This window comes from Salvelinus alpinus, chromosome 9 (genome assembly GCF_045679555.1).
Source record: "Salvelinus alpinus chromosome 9, SLU_Salpinus.1, whole genome shotgun sequence".
Classification (NCBI taxonomy): domain Eukaryota; kingdom Metazoa; phylum Chordata; class Actinopteri; order Salmoniformes; family Salmonidae; genus Salvelinus; species Salvelinus alpinus.
Window position 1 is genome coordinate 47,266,579 of NC_092094.1, and position 23,557 is coordinate 47,290,135.

The window sequence follows — 23,557 nt, forward strand, 5'->3', positions numbered from 1 at the left end:
AGTGATGTACTAGGCCATTCACACTACCCTCTGTAGTGCCTTGCGGTCGAAGGCCGAGCAGTTGCCGTACCAAGCAGTGATGCAACCAGTCAGGATGCTCTCGATGGTGTATAACCTTTTGAGGATCTGAGGACTCATGCCAAATCTTTTCAGTCTCCTGAGGGGGAATAGGTTTTGTCGTGCCCTCTTCACGACTGTCTTGGCATGCTTGGACCATGTTAGTTTGTTGGTGACGTGGACACCAAGGTACTTGAAGCTCTCAACCAACTCAACTGCAGCCCCATCGATGAGATTTGGGGCATGCTCAGTCCTCTTTTTCTTGTAGTCCACAATCATCTCCTTTGTCTTGATCACATTAAGAGAGAGGTTGTTGTCCTGGCACCACACGGCCAGGTCTCTGACCTCCTCCCTATAGGCTGTCTCGTTGTTGTCGGTGATCAGGCCTACCACTGTTGTGTCATCGGCAAACTTAACCCTTTTACACGTACCATCACACGGGTGTGATCGTTCTACAGTGGTCCCTGAAGCGTACGATCACACCCGTGTGATTAGAACACTCATTTAGAACGCTCGTTTAGAACGGCCAGTTTCGAATGACGCAACAATCAGCGTTTGAGCTGGCCACACTTTTTTCAGAAACTATTTACACAAACACAGTTATGTCCAGAATGTGAGCAGTTTATTTTTGGATTCAATGTTCAGATATTCACAGAAGAATATATAGCATAACACAATCATCCTAACCGGAAAAATGTAGGCTACATTTGTCCTAGCGCTGAGGAAAGATTGACCCAACACAAGCAGTCATATTTTCTAACTCTCGGCTGACATAAACTACAATATGAATTAGCTAATAGCAATTACTATGTATAATTAATCACATCACGGGTGAGCACACCATTGATCGAAATAATTAGGTAAAGCACTTTTTAGAAATCGAAAGTAATCCGACAATTAGTTTCAGCGCGCAGCCATGCATTTTTTTCCTCACAGAAACCGAAGATAATAAGAGAAGAAGAGATGAGTTTGGTCTGTTTATAGTATGCATGTTGAAGGGGTGTGTCGTCTACCGTCGTTCACATCCCACCATTCATTTCCGGAAGTCCTCAAAAAACGAGTGAACATCTTTCCTCAAAAAACGAGTGAACATCTTTGGTCAAACAGACGATTACGTGAACCCAGAATGCATTGAATGTCAACAAACATGACTACACAGCTGGAATTAGCTTAGCTCATCATAATCAGTACAACCTTCAAAAAAGTATTTTACACACATATGTGCCCATTACAATCTGTGCAAGAATCGGAATGCATGATTTGTCACCTAGATTTGAAAACATGTGAATAAAACCGTAAATACACAAATAATTGCCACACAAAACATTTTCTGATAGTGATTTATTGATACAAGTGGCGCGTCCCGGCAGTCAACCACGTACCCTCTCACTCTAAACCATTCAGTGTTGTTGTTTATGTATGTAGCTAGTGAGATGAGCTGAAGCATTAGCAATGTCTTTCAAAAGGAGACAACAAACAAATGTGGAAATTCTGGAGATTTTTTAAAATTCTGACAATGAGTCTGAGAATGAAAGTCAGGAATCAGATTCTGACAGTGACAGTGAGGAGCTGCCCCCCAACCTTGTAGCCATTGAGAACCCTGAATCTGAATTTCCCTTGTCCACTGACAAAGTCCCAGTTCCCTTTGAAGATGCTGGTGGTGATGGAGGCATACCAACAGTGGATGAAGTACAGGAGTTCTGTGGTAGCTGGAAGGCCACCAGTCATTTCACCCCTCCTGGCCCTGCTGTTTCACCCCTCCTGGCCCTGGTGTTTGCTTTGATGAGTCCCAGTCTGGAGTGCAACGCCCCTTGCCATTTCCAACTGAGGCAGAGTGCTTCAAGTTGTTTCTGACAGAGGAGCTGGTGGGAGACATAGTAGAGACCAATCGCTATGCCTTGGAGCTACAGGATAAGAGAGAGCCAGGAGTGGGGGACAACCACAATTAGTGAAATGTATACATTCCTGGTGACAGTAAAGACTGCTTTCTAGTTCTGCTGCTATGACTGCATTTCATCAACGCTACTACCATCCTAAATGACCCGTTATACAAAATAAGAAATGTTAACAGCTGGCAGTAAAGTGGCATGACAAACGAGACGTCCATGTCCTCTCCACTGTCCATACAGCAACCATGTCGGCCACAGGGAAGGTGGACCACCTGACGGGAGAGAGAAACAAACCAGACAGAGAAATATGAAACCAGACTGCGTGCTTGACTATTACCTCAAAATGGGGGCAGTGGATGATAAACAGCTTTGTGGAATGCACTCAGAAAACGACCAAGTGGTATAAGATATTTTTCAATTTTTCCAGGGTAGCGTCAAAATACAACATGCCAATACTTCTGACGCATTTAGCATTGTTTTACAGAACTAATAGAATAATGTAACTAGCTACATAAGCACGATTGAATATAACACCATAAAAGGTGGTTATAAGGAATATATACAAATATATTATGCTCCATTCACACAGTGAGCTATAGTAGAAACGGTATAACACGACACAATAACGTAATTAGGCACTTACTTTGATAGAAACGCAGTCTTGATTTGAAGATGGGTGTCTGGAGTGACGCCTCTAGCACTGAGACGCTGTCCCACTTGGGAGTCATAAGGCCAGGGTAGCTTCAAAATACAACACATGCTAATACTTCCATGACGCAATTAGCATTGTTTTCCAGAGCTAATAGGAGAATGTAGCTAGCTACCTAAGCATTGAGTATAACACCATAAATGTTATGAAATGAGTAACGTTACATCGCGTGTCCGCGGTTATAAGGAATATACACAAAAACATGATGCTACAGTAGAAACGACATAACACGACATGCAGAAACTATTATAACGTAATAAGGCACTTTGATAGAAACGCACACATTTCCAAAGGTATTATTGGTAACGAAAACAACGTTGATTTCGATGCAGGCGACAGGTGGAATAATATGAACACGTGTATGCAGGACGGCAGATGAGTAAATGTCCTGCACAAACAATTGAGAAGTGTTTGGGGAATTTTGTCCGGGTCAGAAATGTCAAAAAAATTAATTGGTCCGCAAAAGTAAAAATGACTACTTTTATGTGAATGAATGAGGCGGAACACACCTCATTTCAAACTGTTATTAGAAAATAAAAAACTTGTTAGAAAATAATTTAAAATTGACAAATAAAAACAGGCTGCGTGCTTTTGTTTGAGGGCAGCGCGAATGAAATGTACTGTTACATAACAAACACATTCTGGAATGGAGAGAACTTTCTAATATCACGTGCATAAAAAAACTCACGCTGGGGCGACCGTTAGAGATATTTGGAACTCACGCATGAAAGGGTTAATGATGGTGTTGGAGTCGTGCCTGGCCATGCAGTCATGAGTGAACAGGGGGTACAGGAGGAGACTGAGCACGCACCCTTGAGGGGCCCCTGTGATGAGGATCAGCATGGCAGATGTGTTGTTACCTACCCTTACCACCTTGGGGCGGACCGTCAGGAAGTCCAGGATCCAGTTGCAGAGGGAGGTGTTACACATCCTGGTAATCCGTCTGGCCCTGCGGCATTATGAATGTTGACCTGTTTTAAGGTGTTACTCACATCGGCTGGTAGGCTCGTGTCACTGGGCAGCTCTCGGCTGTGCTTCCCTTTGTAGCCCGGTTTGCAAGCCCTGCCACATCCGACGAGCTTCAGAGCTGGTGTAGTACGATTCGATCTTAGTTCTGTATTGACGCTTTGCCTGTTTGATGGTTCGTCGGATTTCTTATAAGCTTCCGGGTTAGAGTCCCGCTCCTTGAAAGCGGCAGCTCTTGCCTTTAGCTCAATGCAGATGTTGCCTGAATCCATGGCTTCTGGTTGGGGTATGTACGTACGGTCACTGTGGGGACGATGTCTTCGACGCACTTATTGATAAAGCCAGTGACTGATGTGATGTACTCCTCAATGCCATCTGAAGAATCCCGGGAACATATTCCAGTCTGTGCTAGCAAAACAGTCCTGTAGTTTAGCATCTGCTTCATCTGACCACTTTTTTATCGACCAAGTCACTGGTGCTTCCTGCTTTAATTTTAGCTTGTAAGCAGGAATCAGGAGGATAGAATTATGGTCAGATTTGCTAAATGGAGGGCGAGGGAGAGCTTTGTATGTGTCCCTGTGTGTGGAGTAAAGGTGGTGCAGAGTTTTCTTCTCTCTCGTTGCACATTTAACATGCTGATAGAAATTTGGTAAAACGGATTTAAGTTTCCCTGCGTTAGAGTTTTCTTGTTTGCTTATGGGGGAATACAGCTCATTCAATGCTGTCTTAGTGCCAGCCTCAGTCTGTGGTGGTACGTAAAGCAGTTATGAAAAATACAGATGAAAACTCTCTAGGTAGATAGTGTGTCTTACAAGACGCCGCTGTTCTATCCTGTCGGTACAGCGTATAACCAGACAGCTGTATGTTGATAGTGTCGTCGTTCAGCCATGACTCCGTGAAGCATAAGATATTACAATTTTGAATGTCCCGTTGGTAGTTTAATCTCCCGCGTAGGTCATTGATTTTATTCTCCAAAGATTGTACGTTTGCTAGCAGAATGGAAGGAAGTGGGGGTTTATTCGATCGCCTACGAATTCTCAGAAGGCAGCCCACCCTCTGGCCCCTTTTCCTCCGCCTCCTCTTTGCGCAAATCACGGGGATCTGGGCCTGTTCCCGAGCAGTCCTGATGTCCAGAAGCTATTTTCGGTCATAAGAGACGGTAGCGGCAACATTATGTACAAAATAAGTAAAAAAATAAGTTACAAACAACGTAAATAAACGAATAAAAAACACGTAAAACGTCAGCCTTCTTCTCCGGTGCCATTTTAATTGAGCAGCTAACTTTTCGCACAGGTGCAAACTCTTCGCCTCTGTGGAAACATCCTGCACTGTCATAAAGGCTGTATTGTAATCTGATTAACGTTGTTGTACAATATTGAATATTCTTTAAGCTGATTAACATTATTTTGAAACACTATATGATCAAACGACTCCTAATCTATGATCTGTGATGTCTTCGCTCTTTCTTTCTCACTCACTGCCTCTCTCTCTCTTTCTCTCTTCCTCACCCTCCCTCTCTTTCTCTCTTCATCAGCCCTCTATATCATTCACTCCCTCTCTCCCTCCCTCCCTTTCTCTCTCTTTTCTTCTTCTGTCTGAATCATTCACTATCTTACTCTCTGTCTTCTTCCTTTTTCTCTCCAAGATGATTGATGGCCCCTCCAGTTGAACCAAGCCCCAGGATGATCATGTTGCCCATCAGCGGTGGCCACCATCACCACGTCGTGCCTGTGGCTTGTGCCCTCACCTGCTCCTGGCTCCTGCTACTTTTTCATGCCGTCTTCGGCCAGAAGCCCGCCAAGCTGCCCCTGGTGGGCCGCAAGCCCTTCATTGCTGCCTGGAATGCACCACTGGACCTGTGCACTGTCAAGTACAATGTCCAGGCCAACCTAGAGCACCTCTTCCACATCAGTGGCAGCCCGCGGGCCATCCGCACTGGGCAGAATGTCACCATTTTCTATGCCAATCGGCTGGGCCTCTACCCTTTTTACACGGACCATGGTGTCCCCATCAATGGAGGCCTCCCCCAGAATTGCAGCCTGGAGGCCCACCTCCTCAAGACGTACAAGGACATCGACCATTTTATGCCCTCTGAGGACTTTGCTGGACTGGCAGTCATCGACTGGGAGTATTGGCGGCCTCAGTGGAACCGCAACTGGCACAAGAAGGACATCTACCGATGCAAGTCCCGGGAGATGATCGCACAGGCCTATGTCAATGTGACTCCATCACAAATTGAGGTGCTGGCGCGAAAACGCTTTGAGAGGAGTGCCCAGGCATTCATGCAGAGGACAGTCCAGCTAGGGACGCGCCTTCGCCCCAATGGACTCTGGGGCTTCTACCTCTATCCGGACTGCCACAACTACAACCTGCATGAGCACAACTACACAGGCTCCTGCCCCCTGCGAGAGAGCCTGCGTAACGACGAGTTGCTCTGGTTGTGGAATAGCAGTACAGCATTGTTCCCCTCAGTGGCTATCAGGAAGAGTCAAACAGACAGTGTCAGCAACCTCCATTTCTCCCAGTTCAGGGTGCTGGAGTCTCTGAGGATAGCTGGGCTTACCTCGCATGACTTTGAGCTGCCCACATTTGTGTACACACGCTTAGGGTACAGGGATGAGGCTATGGCCTTCCTCACCACGGTAAGACTGCTACACTTAGTAACCCAAGGGTCTAAAATCAAGTGACCAGTTGGTTATCAATCTGGTCCTGGAGAGCTACAGGATGTGTATGTTTTTTATCCAGACCATCATTAACACATCTGATTCAACAAATTAACTTATCATCAAGGCCACCAGGTGTGTTGCTGTTGGGCTAGAACAAATCATTGCACTTCATGATACATGATCCAAATAGGGTTGTAATTCACTGATTAATATTCCACACTATAAAACCTGTGTAATCCTTTATATACAGGATCAGTTATGACATAATTTATTTCTTAATGATTTCTTAAAATTATCTTGCCATTCTCTGTCTCTCTCAGCAGTCAACTGTCTAGTCAGTTGAGTGCAGGCAATCCTGCCTCGAGGAGACATTAGCACCATCTTGTGGCTGTATAAAGAAAATGTGTATAAAGAAAATGTGGTGTAATATAGAATGTGGTGTAATATCCTGTGTGCGTGTCTTTGTGTGTATTGCAGACAGACTTGATCCACACCATTGGTGAGAGTGCTGCTTTGGGGGCTGCTGGTTTTGTGATCTGGGGAGACCTCAACCTCACTTCCTCCAAAGTGAGTCTCATTATATATCTTTACTGTAAATGATCTATTACATAATAAGACACCAGCTGGAATGTGGTTTTAACCAATCAGCATCCAGGATTAGACCCACCCTTTGTATAATGTATAATTAGTGTTACAGTTTGACTAGCAAAGTGTTACACAAGCTAGAATAGGGTAGAGCTAAAGAGACTGGCGATAAGGCAATTAACAGCTCTGAGAAAGGAAAATCCTTAATTAAAGCTATGAAAATAAAGTGCTCCCTAGGGGCAGCATCTGCTGTACATCAATTTCATTTTGTTTTGACTTATTTTCGCTGTCAACACTTCCAAGGCCTGTGTAAATCTGCCATTCAAAATGAGGCTTTGAGAAGAAAGGTCATGCATTCCTAAGTGTATTACAAACATTCTTCTCTTGAAATTTGAGTTGCTGTAGAAAGTATTTAAAAAATCTGCACAAAACTACATACTAATGCTATAAATATAGAGAGGGAAAAAATTGTTAGTTGACAATAGTTGACAACCCACAGAGAATAGTTATGACAGTATGGTAGTGCTCGCTAAAGTATATATGTCAATGGATTATCATGAATTGCACAATGCCCTCAGTTGTTTGACTTTTTCTTAGTTAAACAAAAATACTTACTCCTTCTTTCTTTCTTGCTCCCATTCCTTCTCTTTCTCCCCCCCTCCTCTTTCTCTCTCACCCGTCTTCAGCACAACTGCACAAAGGTGAAGTCCTTCCTCAACCACCGCCTGGGTCAATACATCACCAATGTGACACGGGCCGCAGAGGTCTGCAGTGGCTTCCTGTGCCAGAGCAACGGCCGCTGTGTCCGCAGGGACCTCCACGCCCCGTACTACCTCCATCTGAGCGGAGACAGCTACCACATTCAGCCCTCGGGGGACGGGGACTTTAAGGTCATGGGCAGGCACTCGCTGCATGAGCTCCAACTACTGGCCAAGAGGTTCCACTGTCACTGCTACGAGGGACACGCCGGGGAGAAGTGTGATAGCCTGAACAAGGTGGTGGCAGAAGAGGAGGAAGAGGAGGGGGGAGAGGCGGAGGATGGGGAGGAGGAGCAGAGGGAAAGTGCTGCTTCACAAACCGGGAACAGCTTTAGCTCGGTGGTGTTGCTCCTTCTATTGAATTTCTCCTTTGTGTGACTGTGGTCTGATAATAGCACTTTAGGTGTCTTGTGTTGTTTGGGGTAGGGGAGACAGAGCTTGAAGTCACTTCCATGGGAACTGCTATTACGTAATGCTGTGCCGTCTTCCTACAGGGGTCCTGTATTATAGTGGGTAACGCTTTACTTGAAGGGTACCTGCATAATGACTACATAACACATTCATAACTCATACATACTTCATTTGTAAAGTCTGATTATATTAACAATGGGACCAATATACACTCTGGTTCAATTCTTTTGTCATTTTGCATTTAGGCATGCGTTGCCAGCAACAGCATTTATTTGCTGAAAGTGAGGTAACTTCCTAACTTGTCACCTCACCGCTATCAATATTGGTACCATTGTTAGCACTGCCAATGAAAAGGTATCTGAGAGTGTGGCTCCAGTCTCCCCTAATAGTGTGCAGTTTCATATAGCAATAAGCTTGATGTTTATTTTTTAATGGTAAGCCTATCATTGAATGATAATTAATTTAAATAGATTATCTAATTTGACTATTAAAGGAACAATAAAGTTGAAAAAATTCCTAGACACTGCGCAATTTGAAAAAGCCTTTATCAAATTGGTGTATTTTTATCGAACATGTTAGGAACCACATCACATTTTGGCCACATGGCCTTCAACATGGATCACTGTGTAATAGGTGACATATAAGAATGTTGTGCAACATCGGTGCTATGACTTTTTGCAAACATTGGTGTTCAAGCAAAGTTATATTTAGACTGGACATCTCATTGATTCACAGTTCAAAAAGAATCGCAAACCTTACTTATCACTCTGACATTGAAGCTTGAAGTGCAGATAGAAAGTCTGGGTCTCGACCCCGCCCTGTGCAACTGGGTCCTGGACTTCCTGACGGGCCGCCCCCAGGTGGTGAGGGTAGGTAACAACATCTCCACCCCGCTGATCCTCAACACTGGGGCCCCACAAGGGTGCGTTCTGAGCCCTCTCCTGTACTCCCTGTTCACCCACGACTGCGTGGCCATGCACGCCTCCAACTCAATCATCAAGTTTGCGGATGACACTACAGTGGTAGGCTTGATCACCAACAACGACGAGACGGCCTACAGGGAGGAGGTGAGGGCCCTCGGAGTGTGGTGTCAGGAAAATAACCTCATACTCAACGTCAACAAAACAAAGGAGATGATTGTGGACTTCAGGAAACAGCAGAGGGAGCACCCCCCTATCCACATCGACGGGTCAGTAGTGGAGAAGGTGGAAAGTTTTAAGTTCCTCGGTGTACACATCACGGACAAACTGAACTGGTCCACCCACACAGACAGCGTTGTGAAGAAGGCGCAGCAGCGCCTCTTCAACCTCAGGAGGCTGAAGAAATTCGGCTTGTCACCAAAAGCACTCACAAACTTCTACAGATGCACAATCGAGAGCATCCTGTCGGGCTGTATCACCGCCTGGTACGGCAACTGCTCCGCCCACAACCGTAAGGCTCTCCAGAGGGTAGTGAGGTCTGCAGAACGCATCACCAGGGGCAAACTACCTGCCCTCCAGGACACCTACACCACCCGATGTCACAGGAAGGCCATAAAGATCATCAAGGACAACAACCACCCAAGCCACTGCCTGTTCACCCCGCTATCATCCAGAAGGCGAGGTCAGTACAGGTGCATCAAAGCAGGGACCGAGAGACTGAAAAACAGCTTCTATCTCAAGGCCATCAGACTGTTAAACAGCCACCACTAACATTTAGCGGCCGCTGCCAACATACTGACTCAACTCCAGCCACTTTAAAAATGGGAATTGATGGAAATTATGTAAAAATGTACCACTAGCCACTTTAAGCAATGCCACTTAATACAATGTTTACATACCCTACATTACCCATCTCATATGTATATATACTGTACTCTATATCATCTACTGCATCTTGCCATCTTTATGCAATACATGTACCACTAGCCACTTTAAACTATGCCACTTTATGTTTACATACCCTACAGTACTCATCTCATATGTATATACCGTACTCTATACCATCTACTGCATCTGCCATGCCGTTCTGTACCACCACTCATCCATATATCTTTATGTACATATTCTTTATCCCTTTACACTTGTGTGTGTGTGTAAGGTAGTAGTGTGGAATTGTTAGGTTAGATTACTGTTGGTTATTACTGCATTGTCGGAACTAGAAGCACAAGCATTTCGCTACACTCGCATTAACATCTGCTAACCATGTGTATGTGACTAATAAAATTTGATTTGATTTGATTTGAAGTGGGTAACCAGCAATTGAAGAGACAAGGCATTTAATCTCATCACCCTTTGCCTTTCCTCCTTAGTACTTTGTCAATACTAATTAGGACACTTAGAAGCAATTTTTTTTGCAACATCAAATTCAGTGTCTTCTACCCAGGTTACTCTTGAAATGTGTGAAACTGTGTAAAATGATATATGTAAAATGTTCATACTAAACTGGAATGTAAACCATTATATGTCACAAGTTACATATGGACTATATTTTATTTGAATGGAAAGAACAGAAATGTTTAAAATCTTGCCAGTTTTGTTCATGTTGTTGTTTACCCATGCACTATGGCACTGTACAATGTACCAAATGTTCTTTCTAAGGGCTAGTCTTATAACTGATGTAGCAGCATTATAAGGCATGTTTCTTTGTGGATGCTTTACTTTTTGTTGATGTGTAATGTGTATGGATAAGTGGTTCATATACAGTTGAAGTTGGAAGTTTACATACACCTTAGCCAAATACATTTAAACTCAGTTTTTCACAATTCCTGACATTTAATCCGAGTAAAAATTCCCTGTTTTAGGTCAGTTAGGATCACCACTTTATTTTAAGAATGTGACATGTCAGAATAATAGTAGAGAGAATTATTTATTTCAGCTTTTTTTTCTTTCATCACATTCCCAGTGGGTCAGAAGTTTACATACACTCAATTATCATTTGGTAGCATTGCCTTTAAATTGTTGAACTTGGGTCAAACTTTTCGGGTAGCCTTCCACAAGCTTCCCACAATAAGTTGGGTGAATTTTGGCCCATTCCTCCTGACAGAGCTGGTGTAACTGAGTCAAGTTTGTAGGCCTCCTTGCTCGCACACACTTTTTCAGTTCTGCCCACAAATTTTCTATTGGATTGAGGTCAGGGCTTTGTGATGGCATCTCCAATACCTTGATTTTGTTGTTCTTAAGTCATTTTGCCACAACTTTGGAAGTATGCTTGGGGTCATTGTCCATTTGGAAGACACATTTGCAACTCCTGCAGCAAAGCACCCCCACAACATGATGCTTCCACCCCTGTGCTTCACGGTTGGGATGGTGTTCTTTGGGTTGCAAGCCTCCCCCTTTTTCTTCCAAACATAACGATGGTCATTATGGCCAAACAGTTCTATTTTTGTTTCATCAGACCAGAGGACATTTCTCCAAAAAGTACGATCGTTGTCTCCATGTGTAGTTGCAACCCGTAATCTGCCTTTTTTATGGCGGTTTTGGAGCAGTGGCTTCTTCCTTGCTGAGAGGCCTTTCAGGTTATATTGATATAGGACTCGTTTTTACTGTGGATATAGATACTTTTGTACCTGTTTCCTCCAGCATCTTCACAAGGTCCTTTGCTGTTGTTCTGGGATTGATTTGTACTTTCCGCACCAAAGTATGTTCATCTCTAGGAGACAGAACGCGTCTCCTTCCTGAGCGGTATGGTGGCTGCGTGGTCCCATGGTGTTTATACTTGCGTACTATTGTTTGTACAGATGAATGTGGTACCTTCAGGCATTTGGAAATTGCTCCCAAGGATGAACCAGACTTGTGGAGGTCTTGGCTGATTTCTTTTGATTTTCCCATGATGTCAAGCAAAGAGGCACTGAGTTTGAAGGTAGGCCTTGAAATAAATCCACAGGTACACCTCCAATTGACTCAAATGGTCAATTAGACTATCAGAAGCTTCTAAAGTCATGATGACGTTTTCTGGAATTTTCTAAGCTGTTTAAAGGCACAGTCAACTTAGTGTATGTAAACTTCTGACCCACTGGAATTGGGATACAGTGAGTTATAAGTGAAATAATCTGTTTGTGAACCATTGTTGGAAGAATTACTTGTGTCATGCACAAGGTAGATGTCCTAACCAACTTGCCAAAACTATAGTTTGTTAACAATAAATTTGTGGAGTGGTTGAAAAACGAGTTTTAATGACTCCAACCTAAGTGTATGTAAATTTCCGACTTCAACTGTAAGTAGTTCATACTTCATTAACATTTCCTGTATTTATCATTATGTCTACTTTTGAGTATTGAGCATTGACTCAAAGTGGAATTTAATCTCAGAATCACATCAGTCTTGATTGGCAGGCAATGGAGCTGGCTAATACAGTATATTGGGGTGGCAGGTAGCCTAGTGGTTAGAGCATTGGGCCAGTAACCGAAAGGTTGCTGGATTGAATCCCTGAGCTGACAAGGTAAAAGATCTGTCGTTCTGCGTCTGAACAAGGCATTTAACCCACTGTTCCCTGGTAGGCCGTCATTGTAAATAAGAATATGTTCTTAACTGACTTGCCTTGTTAACTCAGGGTTAAATAAAAAAGAAATATATAATTAATAAGTGTATTAAGTGAAGTGATTGATGGTGGCTCACAGTAACTTACTCATCTCAGCCATGTTGTGATTTTTTTGTTCAAGGATTCCAAGATAGTAAAACAAATACACAAGGATTATGAAACATGTGAAAAGTGTTGATTGAAGGTAAATGGACTGCAAAAAAATTCATACAAATGGTACACTTTATTTTAAGGGACACATATTAGAAACTAATTTGTAGTTTGTAAGTGTGTAAATTCCTAATAAGGTTGTTATTATATCTTGTTAGACATTTATTAGGCCTATTAAATGTTTTCTTTATCGAACATTATTAGTCATGTGTAACTGGCCAATCCTTACCCCTAGAGTCTATGGACTTACCGGTGTGCCAATCTAGGTACCATAATAAAAAAAATCCCCATTAAAATCTGTTACTTGAAGTTAGAGAGAAATCTGTTGCATGAGCTGCGTCTCAATCCATCGCATCCGCCTATGGCGGCCTTCCGCAACTGTGGTGGAAGGTGGCCGAGATACAGCAGTGTTTGTCATCCCGAAAATCTATCTTCTCACGAAAACGGCTATAGAGTCCGAATAACTGTAGAGTTATGACCACTCTATGGAAAGATGAGACTCTCATGAACACGATGGTGGTCTCCGTTTTGCTCAATGACCCCCACCAGCCCCACAGGACTCGTCTGAAGTCTGTATCGTTGATGTGCCATCTTCTGTTTGTAGTGCCTGAAGCATTTGGGCAACAAACTAATGTTGAAAGGGGAGATTTTCACAAACATGATGTTCTCCGTTTTACTCTACGACCCCCACAAGTGTCACGGGAATCGTCTGAAAGTAACCGGTAACGGTTTAAAAAATGAATGGAAGTATTGAGGTAGTTTTGTACCTACCCAAAAAAGGTGTTAAATATGTGTAAAAATATATATATATATATACAGTACCAGTCAAAAGTTTGGACACCTACTCATTCAAGGGTTTTTCTTTATTTTTACTATTTCTACATTGTAGAATAATAGTGAAGACATCAACACTATGAAATAACACATATGGAATCAAGTAGTAAGCAAAAAAGTGTTAAACATATCAAAATATATTTTGCACACTCTTGGCATTCTCTCAACCAGCTTCACGAGGTAGTCACCTGGAATGCATTTCAATTAACAGGTGTGCCTTGTTAAAGCTTTATTATATCTCCTAGATATAGGACAAACACTTATTCCTTATAAAATAATGTTGACTGTCTTCTTTGCCATTTATGCATGTGTTATTCAATGCGTTTTTATGGGATTCGGTAGTGAAGGTCAAATTCAATATTTTATCAAACATTTTTGTAGATATTTTTATGAATACCTAAAGGGGTCCTAAAATTTTAAATCAAATAGCTAAATGATCCATGGTATGACCATCTTAAAATAATGATATATGTCAACATCTTAGAGAATGTAAGGTAGCACTTTAGCACAGGGAACATATGTTAAGGTACTATGCTTTTATTAGTTCTACATTGAGACAGCATACTATGAGTCTGTTTACAGTGTAACTTGCTCTTTATTAAATACTAATATGTCTTTATTATGACTAACAATGAGGTTTTTAAGGATGGGCAATTAACGCATGACTTATAATGTTTGAATTAGAAAAAACACAAATTAAGGCCTTATATATGGCTTATAAGACATAATAAAGGCCTTATTAGCTACTTGTATACACGCTTATAAACCACAAATTTGTAGCTAAAATGTGCAGCTTAAAATAAAGTGTTACCAAAAATGTAAATAATTTTGAATACATTAATTTGTCTCTTCATTTTCCTCCTAATCGAAGCAACTTAATTAATCACAGTAAATGGATGCTGATATCAAGAACCATGGCTGACTATTTTCCAATTGACAATGTATCAATGACAATTCTCCAAGATTCTTGGCCCTTACTACAGTAGTCCTTAAATCAGCCCTTAGTAGCCCTTAAATCAGCCATTAGTAGACCTTAAATCAGCCCTTAAATCAGCCATTAGTAGCCCTTAAATCAGCCCTTAGAAGCCATTAAATTACCCTTAAAGTGTCCCTGAAAGTGAGCCCTAACACTTGGATTCTATTGCATGATTATTTGGCCACATTCTCTCTCTTACACACACACACAATGTAACAGTGTATTAGGCTGTTAACTGCAGATAAACACTGATATCCTCCGCACACTCCAGAGGTCAGGTGCCTTGAAGGGCATCTGTGTTTTCCTGAGTACAGAAAAGAGATAGGAGACCAGATAACAGTAAAATAAATAGTTTCACAGAAATGTACCAGACCTGTTCTACTGGTTGACATAAGTGTGGTAGCTGCTTGATCAAAGCACTTAACTGTTCTCTCACCCCAAAGCCTGCAATCTGATTCGGAGCCTGATGTGCCAGCAACTTGCTCCCATCCAGAGGAGAAGAAAATGAAAATTATATTATTAATATGCCTATTTTTTTTCTATCAGGTCATGGAAAATGTTTGATTTGCAGAAAGTGACATTATAAGTGCATAGGGTATATTGTCCAATCAGGCCGGCTTAAGAATTTAGAATTTAGTTCTACCAACTCCCATTTCATATGTCAAGAATTCTGTCAAGACCTGAGGTTTGTCAAAAGGTCGAGCAATAGCTTTACAATAACAGGTGATATATCATCTCCTGTTATTTTCAGATACCAGAGACAAGTATACCTTGACAGCCAGATTGAAATTCTGCAAATATGAACCGTTGTATGTCCTTGCTCTGCTCTGTCTCTCTCTAATCTGCCTATTACATAGTCAATAACAGTCATTCTTGGAACCACGGAAAAAGCTCTTGAATGATAAATCATAATGTACAACAAACAGGAACATGTTGAATGAGCACTTGACACAACATGACATCAAATGGAATAGATTAACCCAAAGGTATAAAAATATGATTTCTCTACTGTGTCATTGCGCTCCAACCGTGTATTACGCACAGGTAAGGACTAGTAGGCTGTCTTCTGGTTATTTGGTAATATCCGTAATATTAGTCTGTCATCTGACTTTGTAACAGTTGAACATTGTCATTCGCAGCTTGTGTACTGAACGTTCTAATAACTGCCACCACTGGCTCTATCACCTTTTCTCTCTGCTATGGCTATCACTGGCTGTAAGATGTAAAGATATCTGAAAAGACACGTAATAAGGTACCTCACTGTAGCTATACAGAGATTGTTGGGAAGTCATATTCCTCCACTGCCAGTTGCCACACATGTTTTTCTGTATTTTTTTTCACAGAGGAGTCACGATGGACCAGTTCTCCCAGATGAAAAGGGGCGCTCCCCAGCTACTCCCCACCCTTGCCCTCTCCCTTCTGGCGTGTCTTAGTTTCGTCTCCCCCCTACCTACAACGGAGCCCCCACTGTTTGACGGTCATCCTTTTGTGGGTATATGGAATACCCCGACCCCTGCATGCAAGAGGCTGCAGATCCCACTGGACACCTGGTCCTTCAAAGCAGTGACCACGCCTGCTGCTGTTCCTGGTCAGTTCCTCACCCTGTTCTACGTCGACCGCCTGGGCCTGTACCCTCACGTTGACCCCAACAACCATCACCAGTTCAATGGTGGCATCCCCCAAAAGGGCAACCTGACGGCCCACCTGATTAAGGCCTACGGTGACATCAATCATTACATCCCCTCTGACACAACCCCGGGTCTGGCCGTCATTGACTGGGAAGACTGGCGCCCCCTGTGGGACAGAAACTGGGGGTCCAAGAATATTTACCGTCAACTGTCCATTGCCTACGCTCGAGAGAAGGACCCCTCTTTGTCCCCATCACAAGCAACCACTGAGGCCAAGAAGCAGTTTCAGACTGCAGCCCGCAACTACATGGAGGGAACCATGATGCTAGGTATCAGCCAGCGGCCCAGCCAGCAATGGGGGTTCTATCTGTTCCCCGATTGCTACAACTATGGCTGGGAGAAGCCAGACTACACAGGGCAATGCTCCGACAAGACCAAGAGCCAGAACGACGAGCTTTTGTGGCTTTGGGAGTCCAGCACGGCTCTATACCCTTCAGTCTACCTGCCTGCATCGCTGAACAACAGCGCCAACGTGGCGCTTTTCGTCCGAAACCGCGTTCAGGAGGCAGTGAGGGTGGCAGCTCTGCCCAAACGCCCCTACACTGTGCCCATCTATGTGTACTCATGCCCACTCTACCGTGACCAAAATAAGTTTCTCAGTACGGTGAGGGCATTAGATGTCAATTACTTAATAGTTCAATATTGAGTGCTACACAATTTCAATATACTTTTATGTTATCGTTACCTTTGTGCAATGAAAACGTGTGCTCACTAAATGCTGATAACTCACAAGAACATTTTCAAGACATGCAGTGCACACACTATTACAAATGTATTTTTTACTTCAGCTGAGTTTCATGCAGGGGTTTCTGTCATACTGTATGTCTGTCATTCCCAGGAGGATCTGATCAGAAGTATTGGAGAAAGTGCAGCATTGGGGGCCTCTGGGTCAGTGCTCTGGGGGGCCAGTGCCGACTATACTGACAAGGTAATCTCACATACACCCCTCCACATTTCTTATTTTATGTCCCATGATAAAATATAAAGTACACTTATTTTATTTGTACTGTGTTTTGTTTAAATGTCATTGAATACTTCAATGTAAAAAGTGGTGAGTGGTGGTGCAGTACCCTTACGGAGAAATCACATGATTTCACGTGACATATACCAGTTTTGCACATGTGAAAACGTATGTTTTTGGAACACTTCATATGTGATGATCTTGGCATGGCGGCAGGTAGGCTAGTGGTTAGAGCAGGGCTCGCCAACCTTGTTCCTGGAGAGCTACCCTCCTGTAGGTTTCCTCTTCAACCCCAGTTATAACTAACCTGATTCAGTTTATCAACCAGCTAATTATTATAATCAGTTGCGCTAGATTAGGGTTGGAGGGAAAACCTACAGGATGGTAGCTCTCCAGAAACAGGGTTGAAGAGCCCTGGGTTAGAATGTTGGGTCAGCAACCGAAAGCCTGCTGGTTCAAATACCTGAGCCGACAAGGTGAAAAATCTATTGATGTGCCCTTGAGCAAAGCGCTGAACCTGTAAACCAACACATTTTTTTTTTTCACCTGTGAAATCATGTGATGCCCTGCAAACAAAAATGAGTCTTCAAGATACACACAGTGCTTTTAACATAGTGTTTTCAAATTACAATATATATTTGACTATATTGTGTATGTTTATTTATACAGTAATTATTATTCAACATGTCCTTACGTGGGATTTGAATGCACAACCTCTTGGTTCACAGCATTCCGGTCTTCCTGCTATGCCACCATGTATGTGTCAGTAACTCATTTCACCTGTATTCTTACACTTTGGACTACAAAGTAAATCTTTGCTAAAAATACACTGAAGAAAAACTATTTATTTATCATAGTTATTCAGGAGTAACATTAAAACTGAATAATATGCCCCACCAACATTGACAACTATACAGAAAACCCTCGAAATTGCTGAAATAAGTAAATGAAATCAAGGATGAGGGAATAGACAGAATAACTGCTAACTAAAATAACAGTGCAGATAGCACACTTTTACTAAGTGCGGAGATGTTTCAGGATTATTTCCAGCAACATCGCAAACTGTTTTAGAGACTGACGGACAGGGTCTGGTAGTGCTCCAGTTCTCCCTGTCAGAATAAGCAACAAAGGACTTGGAAAGCATATCAAATCTTATGGAAATGTCACTACGGTTATTGTGAGTAACCTAATTTATCTTCCTTTAACTCCGCCTTCTAGTGAGTTTATACAAACTGTCATCTCCTACCATTCTGTTATATTGGAGACTGTCAGATAAACATGGTTGTAACGTTAATAATTTGGATGTTATTCCATGTGTCACCTCGAGGCAGATGCCCCGTTGAATATGCTTTTAACACTAGTAAAACCTTTCTCATGAATGACGTCATTACTAAGCGCAAAGTTGATTGCATGTTTCTCACGGCTGTCATCAGACTCTAGTGCCGCTCTTATTGAAGCCTACCCCCCCGGACTACAGCTTTTGATACTCTATCAGAAAAGGGTAAGAGGGTGGGTGGACAGCCTCTACTTTTAATACTGCTCTCAGCTGTAAGGATATTTTGTTTGGCGACTTTGGGTCTTTTGAGCATCATGCTATACTGTTTAAATGTTATCCACCAGTGCTGGCCAGAACCCTGTATAGGCCACCAAAACACTGCACCAACTTTCTTTACTGATTTATCTGAGCTATTGTCTATTGTCCTTGAGAACTATGATAAAATCATTGTGTTGGACGATTTTAATATTCATGTTGACAAAGAAACTGACTCCAAGGTCATTGAATTTATGAATATTTTGAGATCTATAGACTTTATCCAACATGTTACTGTGCACACCCATAACCTCAGACATACTCTGGACCTGGTTATTATCAAGGGACTTTCTATTGACATATCCTCTATTGTTGATGTTGCTTTATCTGATCACCACTGTGTGTTTTTTACTACCTTGTTGCCCATAGCACAGGATAATACTGAAGGCATTATTAAGAAACGTTATCTTACCTCTGACGTTGCTACAGATTTAATTGAGTGCATGAACAATACTCCATCACCTATTCTGTGCTACCGTTGTAATGATTTAGTTGATCATTTTAATAGCACATTAAGGGTAACCATTGATGCCATAGCTCCAGTAAAGTTGAAAAAGTCCACATCCAAATGGAGAGCCCCTTGGATGAGTGAGGAAACTAAATCAATTAAAGAGAAATTGCAAAAAGGCAGAGCGGAAGGGGATAAAGTCAAAGTTGCAGGTCCATTATGATATTCTGAGAGAGCATCTTGGCATATTTAACAAGGCCATTAGAAATGCCAGACGGGCTCATTTTTCTAACTTGATCACTATTAATCAGAATAATTTAAGGATGCTCTTCTTGACCATTGATGGCCTGATGAATCCTACCCCCTCAAACCTAAGTGAACTTTCCTCCACATCTAAATGTGATGAGTTTGCGGCATATTTCAGAGATAAGATAACCAACATTAGGCTGGGTATCAGTCAAGCAAGACCTGATGAGAAGTTTGATGATATGTGCCCTAGCCTATCACGCAAAGGCACTGTGGATTTATTTTCCCTGTTTTACTCAGACATGCTCAGGAAAGTGATATCACAACTTAAGCCTTCTACCTGCCTTCTCGATCATATCCGCACCACCTTCTTCAAAACAGTTTTTAATTGCAAGGTATTGTTAATCACTCCCTGTTCACAGGCACTTTCCAAACCGCACTAAAAACTGTTATGGTGAAACCCCTACTGAAGAAAAGTCATCTAGATTATTCAGCTCTTAGCAATTTTCGGCCAATCTCCAACCTTCCATTCTTAAGCAGAATTATGGAGAAATTTGTTATCAAACAGCAAAATATTTTTTTTATGCGACAACAATCAAACAACCCAGAAAAGTGCTAAAAATAGGCGATATTAACATATGTAGCCTAAGAAACAAGGTTCATGAAACAAGGTTCATAACTTGCTTGTAACAGATGACATTCATATTCTGACTCTTCATATCTCGGAAACTTAGATAATGCCTTGGTAGCATTATCTGATGATACAGTGGTGATGATACAGTGGTAGCAATACATAGTTTTAACATCTATCATCTATAACCCTGAGGTCCTAGGCTTGTCTGAATCCTGGCTTAGGAAGGCCACCAAAAATTCTGAAATTTCCATCCCCAACTACAACATTTTCCGTCAAGATAGAACTGCCAAAGGGGGCAGAGTTGCAATCCACTGCAGAGATAGCCTGCAGAGCTCTGTCTTACTATCCAGGTCTGTGCCCAAACAGTTCAAGCTTTTCTTTTATAAATCCACCTTTCCAGAAATAAGTCTCTCACTGTTGCCGCTTGTTATAGACCCCCCTCAGCCCCCAGCTGTGCCCTGGACACAATATGTGAATTGATTTCCCCCCATCTATTTTCAGAGTTCGTACTGTGAGGTGACCTAAACTGGGATATGCTTAACACCCCGGCCATCCTACAATCTAAGCTAGATGCCCTCAATCTCACACAAATTATCAAGGAACCTACCAGGTACAACCATACATCCGTAAACATGGGCACCCTCATAGATATCATCCTGACTAACTTGCCCTCCAAATAAACCTCTGCTGTCTTCAACCAGGATCTCAGCGATCACTGCCTCATTGCCTGCGCCCGTAATGGGTCTGCGGTCAAATGACCACCCCTCATCACTGTCAAACGCTCCCTAAAACACTTCAGCGAGCAGGCCTTTCTAATCGACCTGGCCCGGGGTCTGACAACCTGGATGGAAAATTACTGAGGATTATAGCGGTGTCACGCCCTGACCTTAGAGATCCTTTTTATGTCTCTATTTTGGTTGGTCAGGGCGTGAGTTGGGGTGGGCATTCTATGTTTTTGTTCTATGTTGTCTATTTCTATGTGTTTGGCCGGGTGTGGTTCTCAATCAGAGGCAGCTGTCTATCGTTGTCTCTGATTGAGAACCATACTTAGGTAGCCTTTTCCCACCTGTGTTTTGTGGGTTGTTGTTTCCTGTTGTGTGTCTGCACCAGCCAGGATTGTTTCAGTCATTATTCTTTGTTATTTTTGTTATTTCAGTGTTCATCATGCTCTGCGTTCTCAATAACAACACTATCAACAAGGCACATCTTACAGTCCCTAGTTTTGTCGCACCTGGACTACTGTTCAGTAATGTGGTCAGATGCCACAAAGAGGGACTTAGGAAAATTACAATTGGCTCAGAACAGGGAAGCGCGGCTGGTCCTTAAAAGTACACGGGGAGCTAATATTAATGATATGCATATATGCAATCTATATATGCAATCTCTCATGGCTCAAAGTGGAAGATAGATTGACTTCATCACTACTTGTTGAAACATGAAATTGTTGAAACGTGATATTCATGTGTTTTTTCCGGAAGGAAGTGCTGACCAATGATGGCACGCTGTTTCATTTGCTATTTATGTAAAAAACGGAAAGTAAATCATGTTTATGCTTATCATCATATCACATGTTGTCAGGTGGCACAACACTTGGATATGACATGTCCATTTGTAGCCCCCTTCTTTTTATTCTATATATAATTCATCCAACATTCTGTCCCAAGAACAAGTTCATTAATATCTCACACACACACACACATTAATAACTTGAACACACACACACACACACACACACACACACACACACACACACACACACACACACACACACACACACACACACACACACACACACACACACACACACACACACACACACACACACACACACACACACACACACACACACACACACACACACACACTCACACAGCCGATATGTTTATTCTTCATGTCAAATAAAGATTTGTTGCATGATGCACAAATGTTCCAGTTTCACCCCCCACCCCCCTCTCTCTCCTTTCAGGCTTCATGTGAAGCATTATCCACATACCTAACATCCACCCTCAACCCATACGTCGCTAACGTGACCGCTGCCGCCAAACTCTGTAGTGACGTCCTTTGCCAGGGCAATGGCCGCTGTGTCAGAAAGGACTACAACTCCAATGACTACCTGCACCTGAACCCGGACAACTTCCGCCTCCTAAAGTCCCAGCGAAAGTACGTGGCCATCGGAATACCCTCCTCTGCTGACCTACTCACCTTAGCAGACAAGTTCACCTGCCAGTGCTACACAGGCAGTAGCTGCTCACCCCAGTTATCACGTCCCATGACCCCAATGGTTATTCAAGTATAGCCTCCCTGGGGGTTCACTCTTAGAAAATCTCACGAATCTGACGAATGCATTCACAGTAAGGGTACGTGTATATGATTGAAGCAAATAATCAAGGTTCTCATTTTTAGATTAACAGTATTTGAGAATCCTGCACTATAGAACTGAATCACTAAAGTAAGACATTACATATTTATCTCAAAATAAAATTCTAAAATATTTTACATTGTTGTGAGTATTATTTGATATCCTTTGGACAGTATGCAGAGCCTGTGACATTTAACCCAATAACACCAACGTCTTTAGGGGATTTGAGTAATGGTACTGGGATGATTACGTTAAAGAAATACTGTGTTTTAACATATTTGGTTAATATATAATGAAATTACTGGCTAAGTATCTACAATTACTCAGCATTAAATTTCCAACTTATGCTGACCAAGCATATAGAAGAAAAAATACTAGGAACAAATCATTCCTTCCTATTGTGCATAAACAGGTTGAATTAACATTGATTCCACGTCATTTTAACCAAAACAGTCAATGTGATGACTTTGAAACAACATGGAAAACTGATTGGATTTGTAAAAAAATCATCAACGCAAGGGAATTTCATCTTTTTTGTAATGACATGGTGACATGTTATGTTGATTTCACATTGAATTCCAATTAGTTGACAAATGAAAAATAGACGTTGAACTGACGTCTGTGCGCAGTGGGTTGCGTGTCATGCCACAAAGCAAGGATATTTGGTGGTGGTCTTATACACTTGTTTTCTCATATCACCTTCCAGGCACAGAGACACTCATTTTAAGCCAGTTTACATCAGTTACTCTCAAAAAAAGATACCCCTGAAGGAGTCAGAAAACTGCACATAAATCAAACATAAATAAGTCTTCTCTGTGGTGACAAGTTTTCACAAGCGCTTGCTATGCTACGCTTAAAGCTATTGCAGAACTTATTCTCTGTATCTGTTTATGAGTTTGTGAGAAACCCTGTTTTGAAAGAAGTTAGTTATAACAATGTAATAGCAATATGCTTGTGTTATTTTAAATGGTATTTATTACACTATTCACACTCACAGATGGAACCTACTGTACGTGAGGTTTGTAGTGAGGGGTTAATGCTTTTGAGCAGGAAAAGGGGACCTACAAAGTGTGGTGGGTGGCAAGGAATTTGTGTGAAAATCCCTGGAACA

The 23,557-nt window shown here is 42.2% G+C and overlaps 2 protein-coding genes and 1 long non-coding RNA gene across 4 annotated transcripts; 2 read left to right on the top strand and 1 right to left on the bottom strand.

Moving 5' to 3' along the window:
* Positions 1-2,058: 2,058 nt before the first annotated feature.
* Positions 2,059-4,701, bottom strand: LOC139530237 (uncharacterized). The gene is made up of 2 exons (XR_011665982.1): positions 2,590-4,701; positions 2,059-2,218 (listed from the first exon to the last, which is right to left on the bottom strand). It is a non-coding gene; the product is annotated as an uncharacterized lncRNA (long non-coding RNA).
* Positions 4,702-5,303: 602 nt separating this feature from the next.
* Positions 5,304-8,934, top strand: LOC139530238 (hyaluronidase-4-like). Its single transcript, XM_071326446.1, has 3 exons — positions 5,304-6,263; positions 6,765-6,854; positions 7,559-8,934. The coding sequence occupies exons 1-3, from the start codon at positions 5,304-5,306 to the stop codon at positions 8,006-8,008; spliced, it is 1,500 nt and encodes a 499-aa protein (XP_071182547.1). The 3' UTR covers positions 8,009-8,934.
* A 6,585-nt stretch (positions 8,935-15,519) lies between these two features.
* LOC139530240 (hyaluronidase PH-20-like) lies at positions 15,520-22,583 on the top strand. Of its 2 annotated transcripts, XM_071326449.1 has the most exons (5): positions 15,545-15,563; positions 15,659-15,771; positions 15,863-16,811; positions 17,046-17,135; positions 22,054-22,583. In XM_071326449.1, the coding sequence occupies exons 3-5, from the start codon at positions 15,873-15,875 to the stop codon at positions 22,381-22,383; spliced, it is 1,359 nt and encodes a 452-aa protein (XP_071182550.1). In that variant the 5' UTR covers positions 15,545-15,563; positions 15,659-15,771; positions 15,863-15,872; the 3' UTR covers positions 22,384-22,583. The 2 variants fall into 2 exon arrangements, with proteins under 2 accessions (XP_071182549.1, XP_071182550.1); XM_071326448.1 differs by lacking the exon at positions 15,659-15,771 and having other exon boundaries at positions 15,520-15,563.
* Positions 22,584-23,557: the final 974 nt, after the last annotated feature.

What these genes read in the sequence shown, in the direction of transcription:
- LOC139530238 (XM_071326446.1), top strand. Translation starts at nt 5,304, where the DNA reads ATGATCATGTTGCCCATCAGCGGTGGCCACCATCACCACGTCGTGCCT. An exon ending in CTATGGCCTTCCTCACCACG is followed by an intron (nt 6,264 to 6,764) that starts GTAAGACTGCTA and finishes TGTGTATTGCAG; the next exon opens with ACAGACTTGATCCACACCAT. An exon ending in TCAACCTCACTTCCTCCAAA is followed by an intron (nt 6,855 to 7,558) that starts GTGAGTCTCATT and finishes ACCCGTCTTCAG; the next exon opens with CACAACTGCACAAAGGTGAA.
- LOC139530240 (XM_071326448.1), top strand. Translation starts at nt 15,873, where the DNA reads ATGGACCAGTTCTCCCAGATGAAAAGGGGCGCTCCCCAGCTACTCCCC. An exon ending in AAAATAAGTTTCTCAGTACG is followed by an intron (nt 16,812 to 17,045) that starts GTGAGGGCATTA and finishes TGTCATTCCCAG; the next exon opens with GAGGATCTGATCAGAAGTAT. An exon ending in GTGCCGACTATACTGACAAG is followed by an intron (nt 17,136 to 22,053) that starts GTAATCTCACAT and finishes CTCTCCTTTCAG; the next exon opens with GCTTCATGTGAAGCATTATC.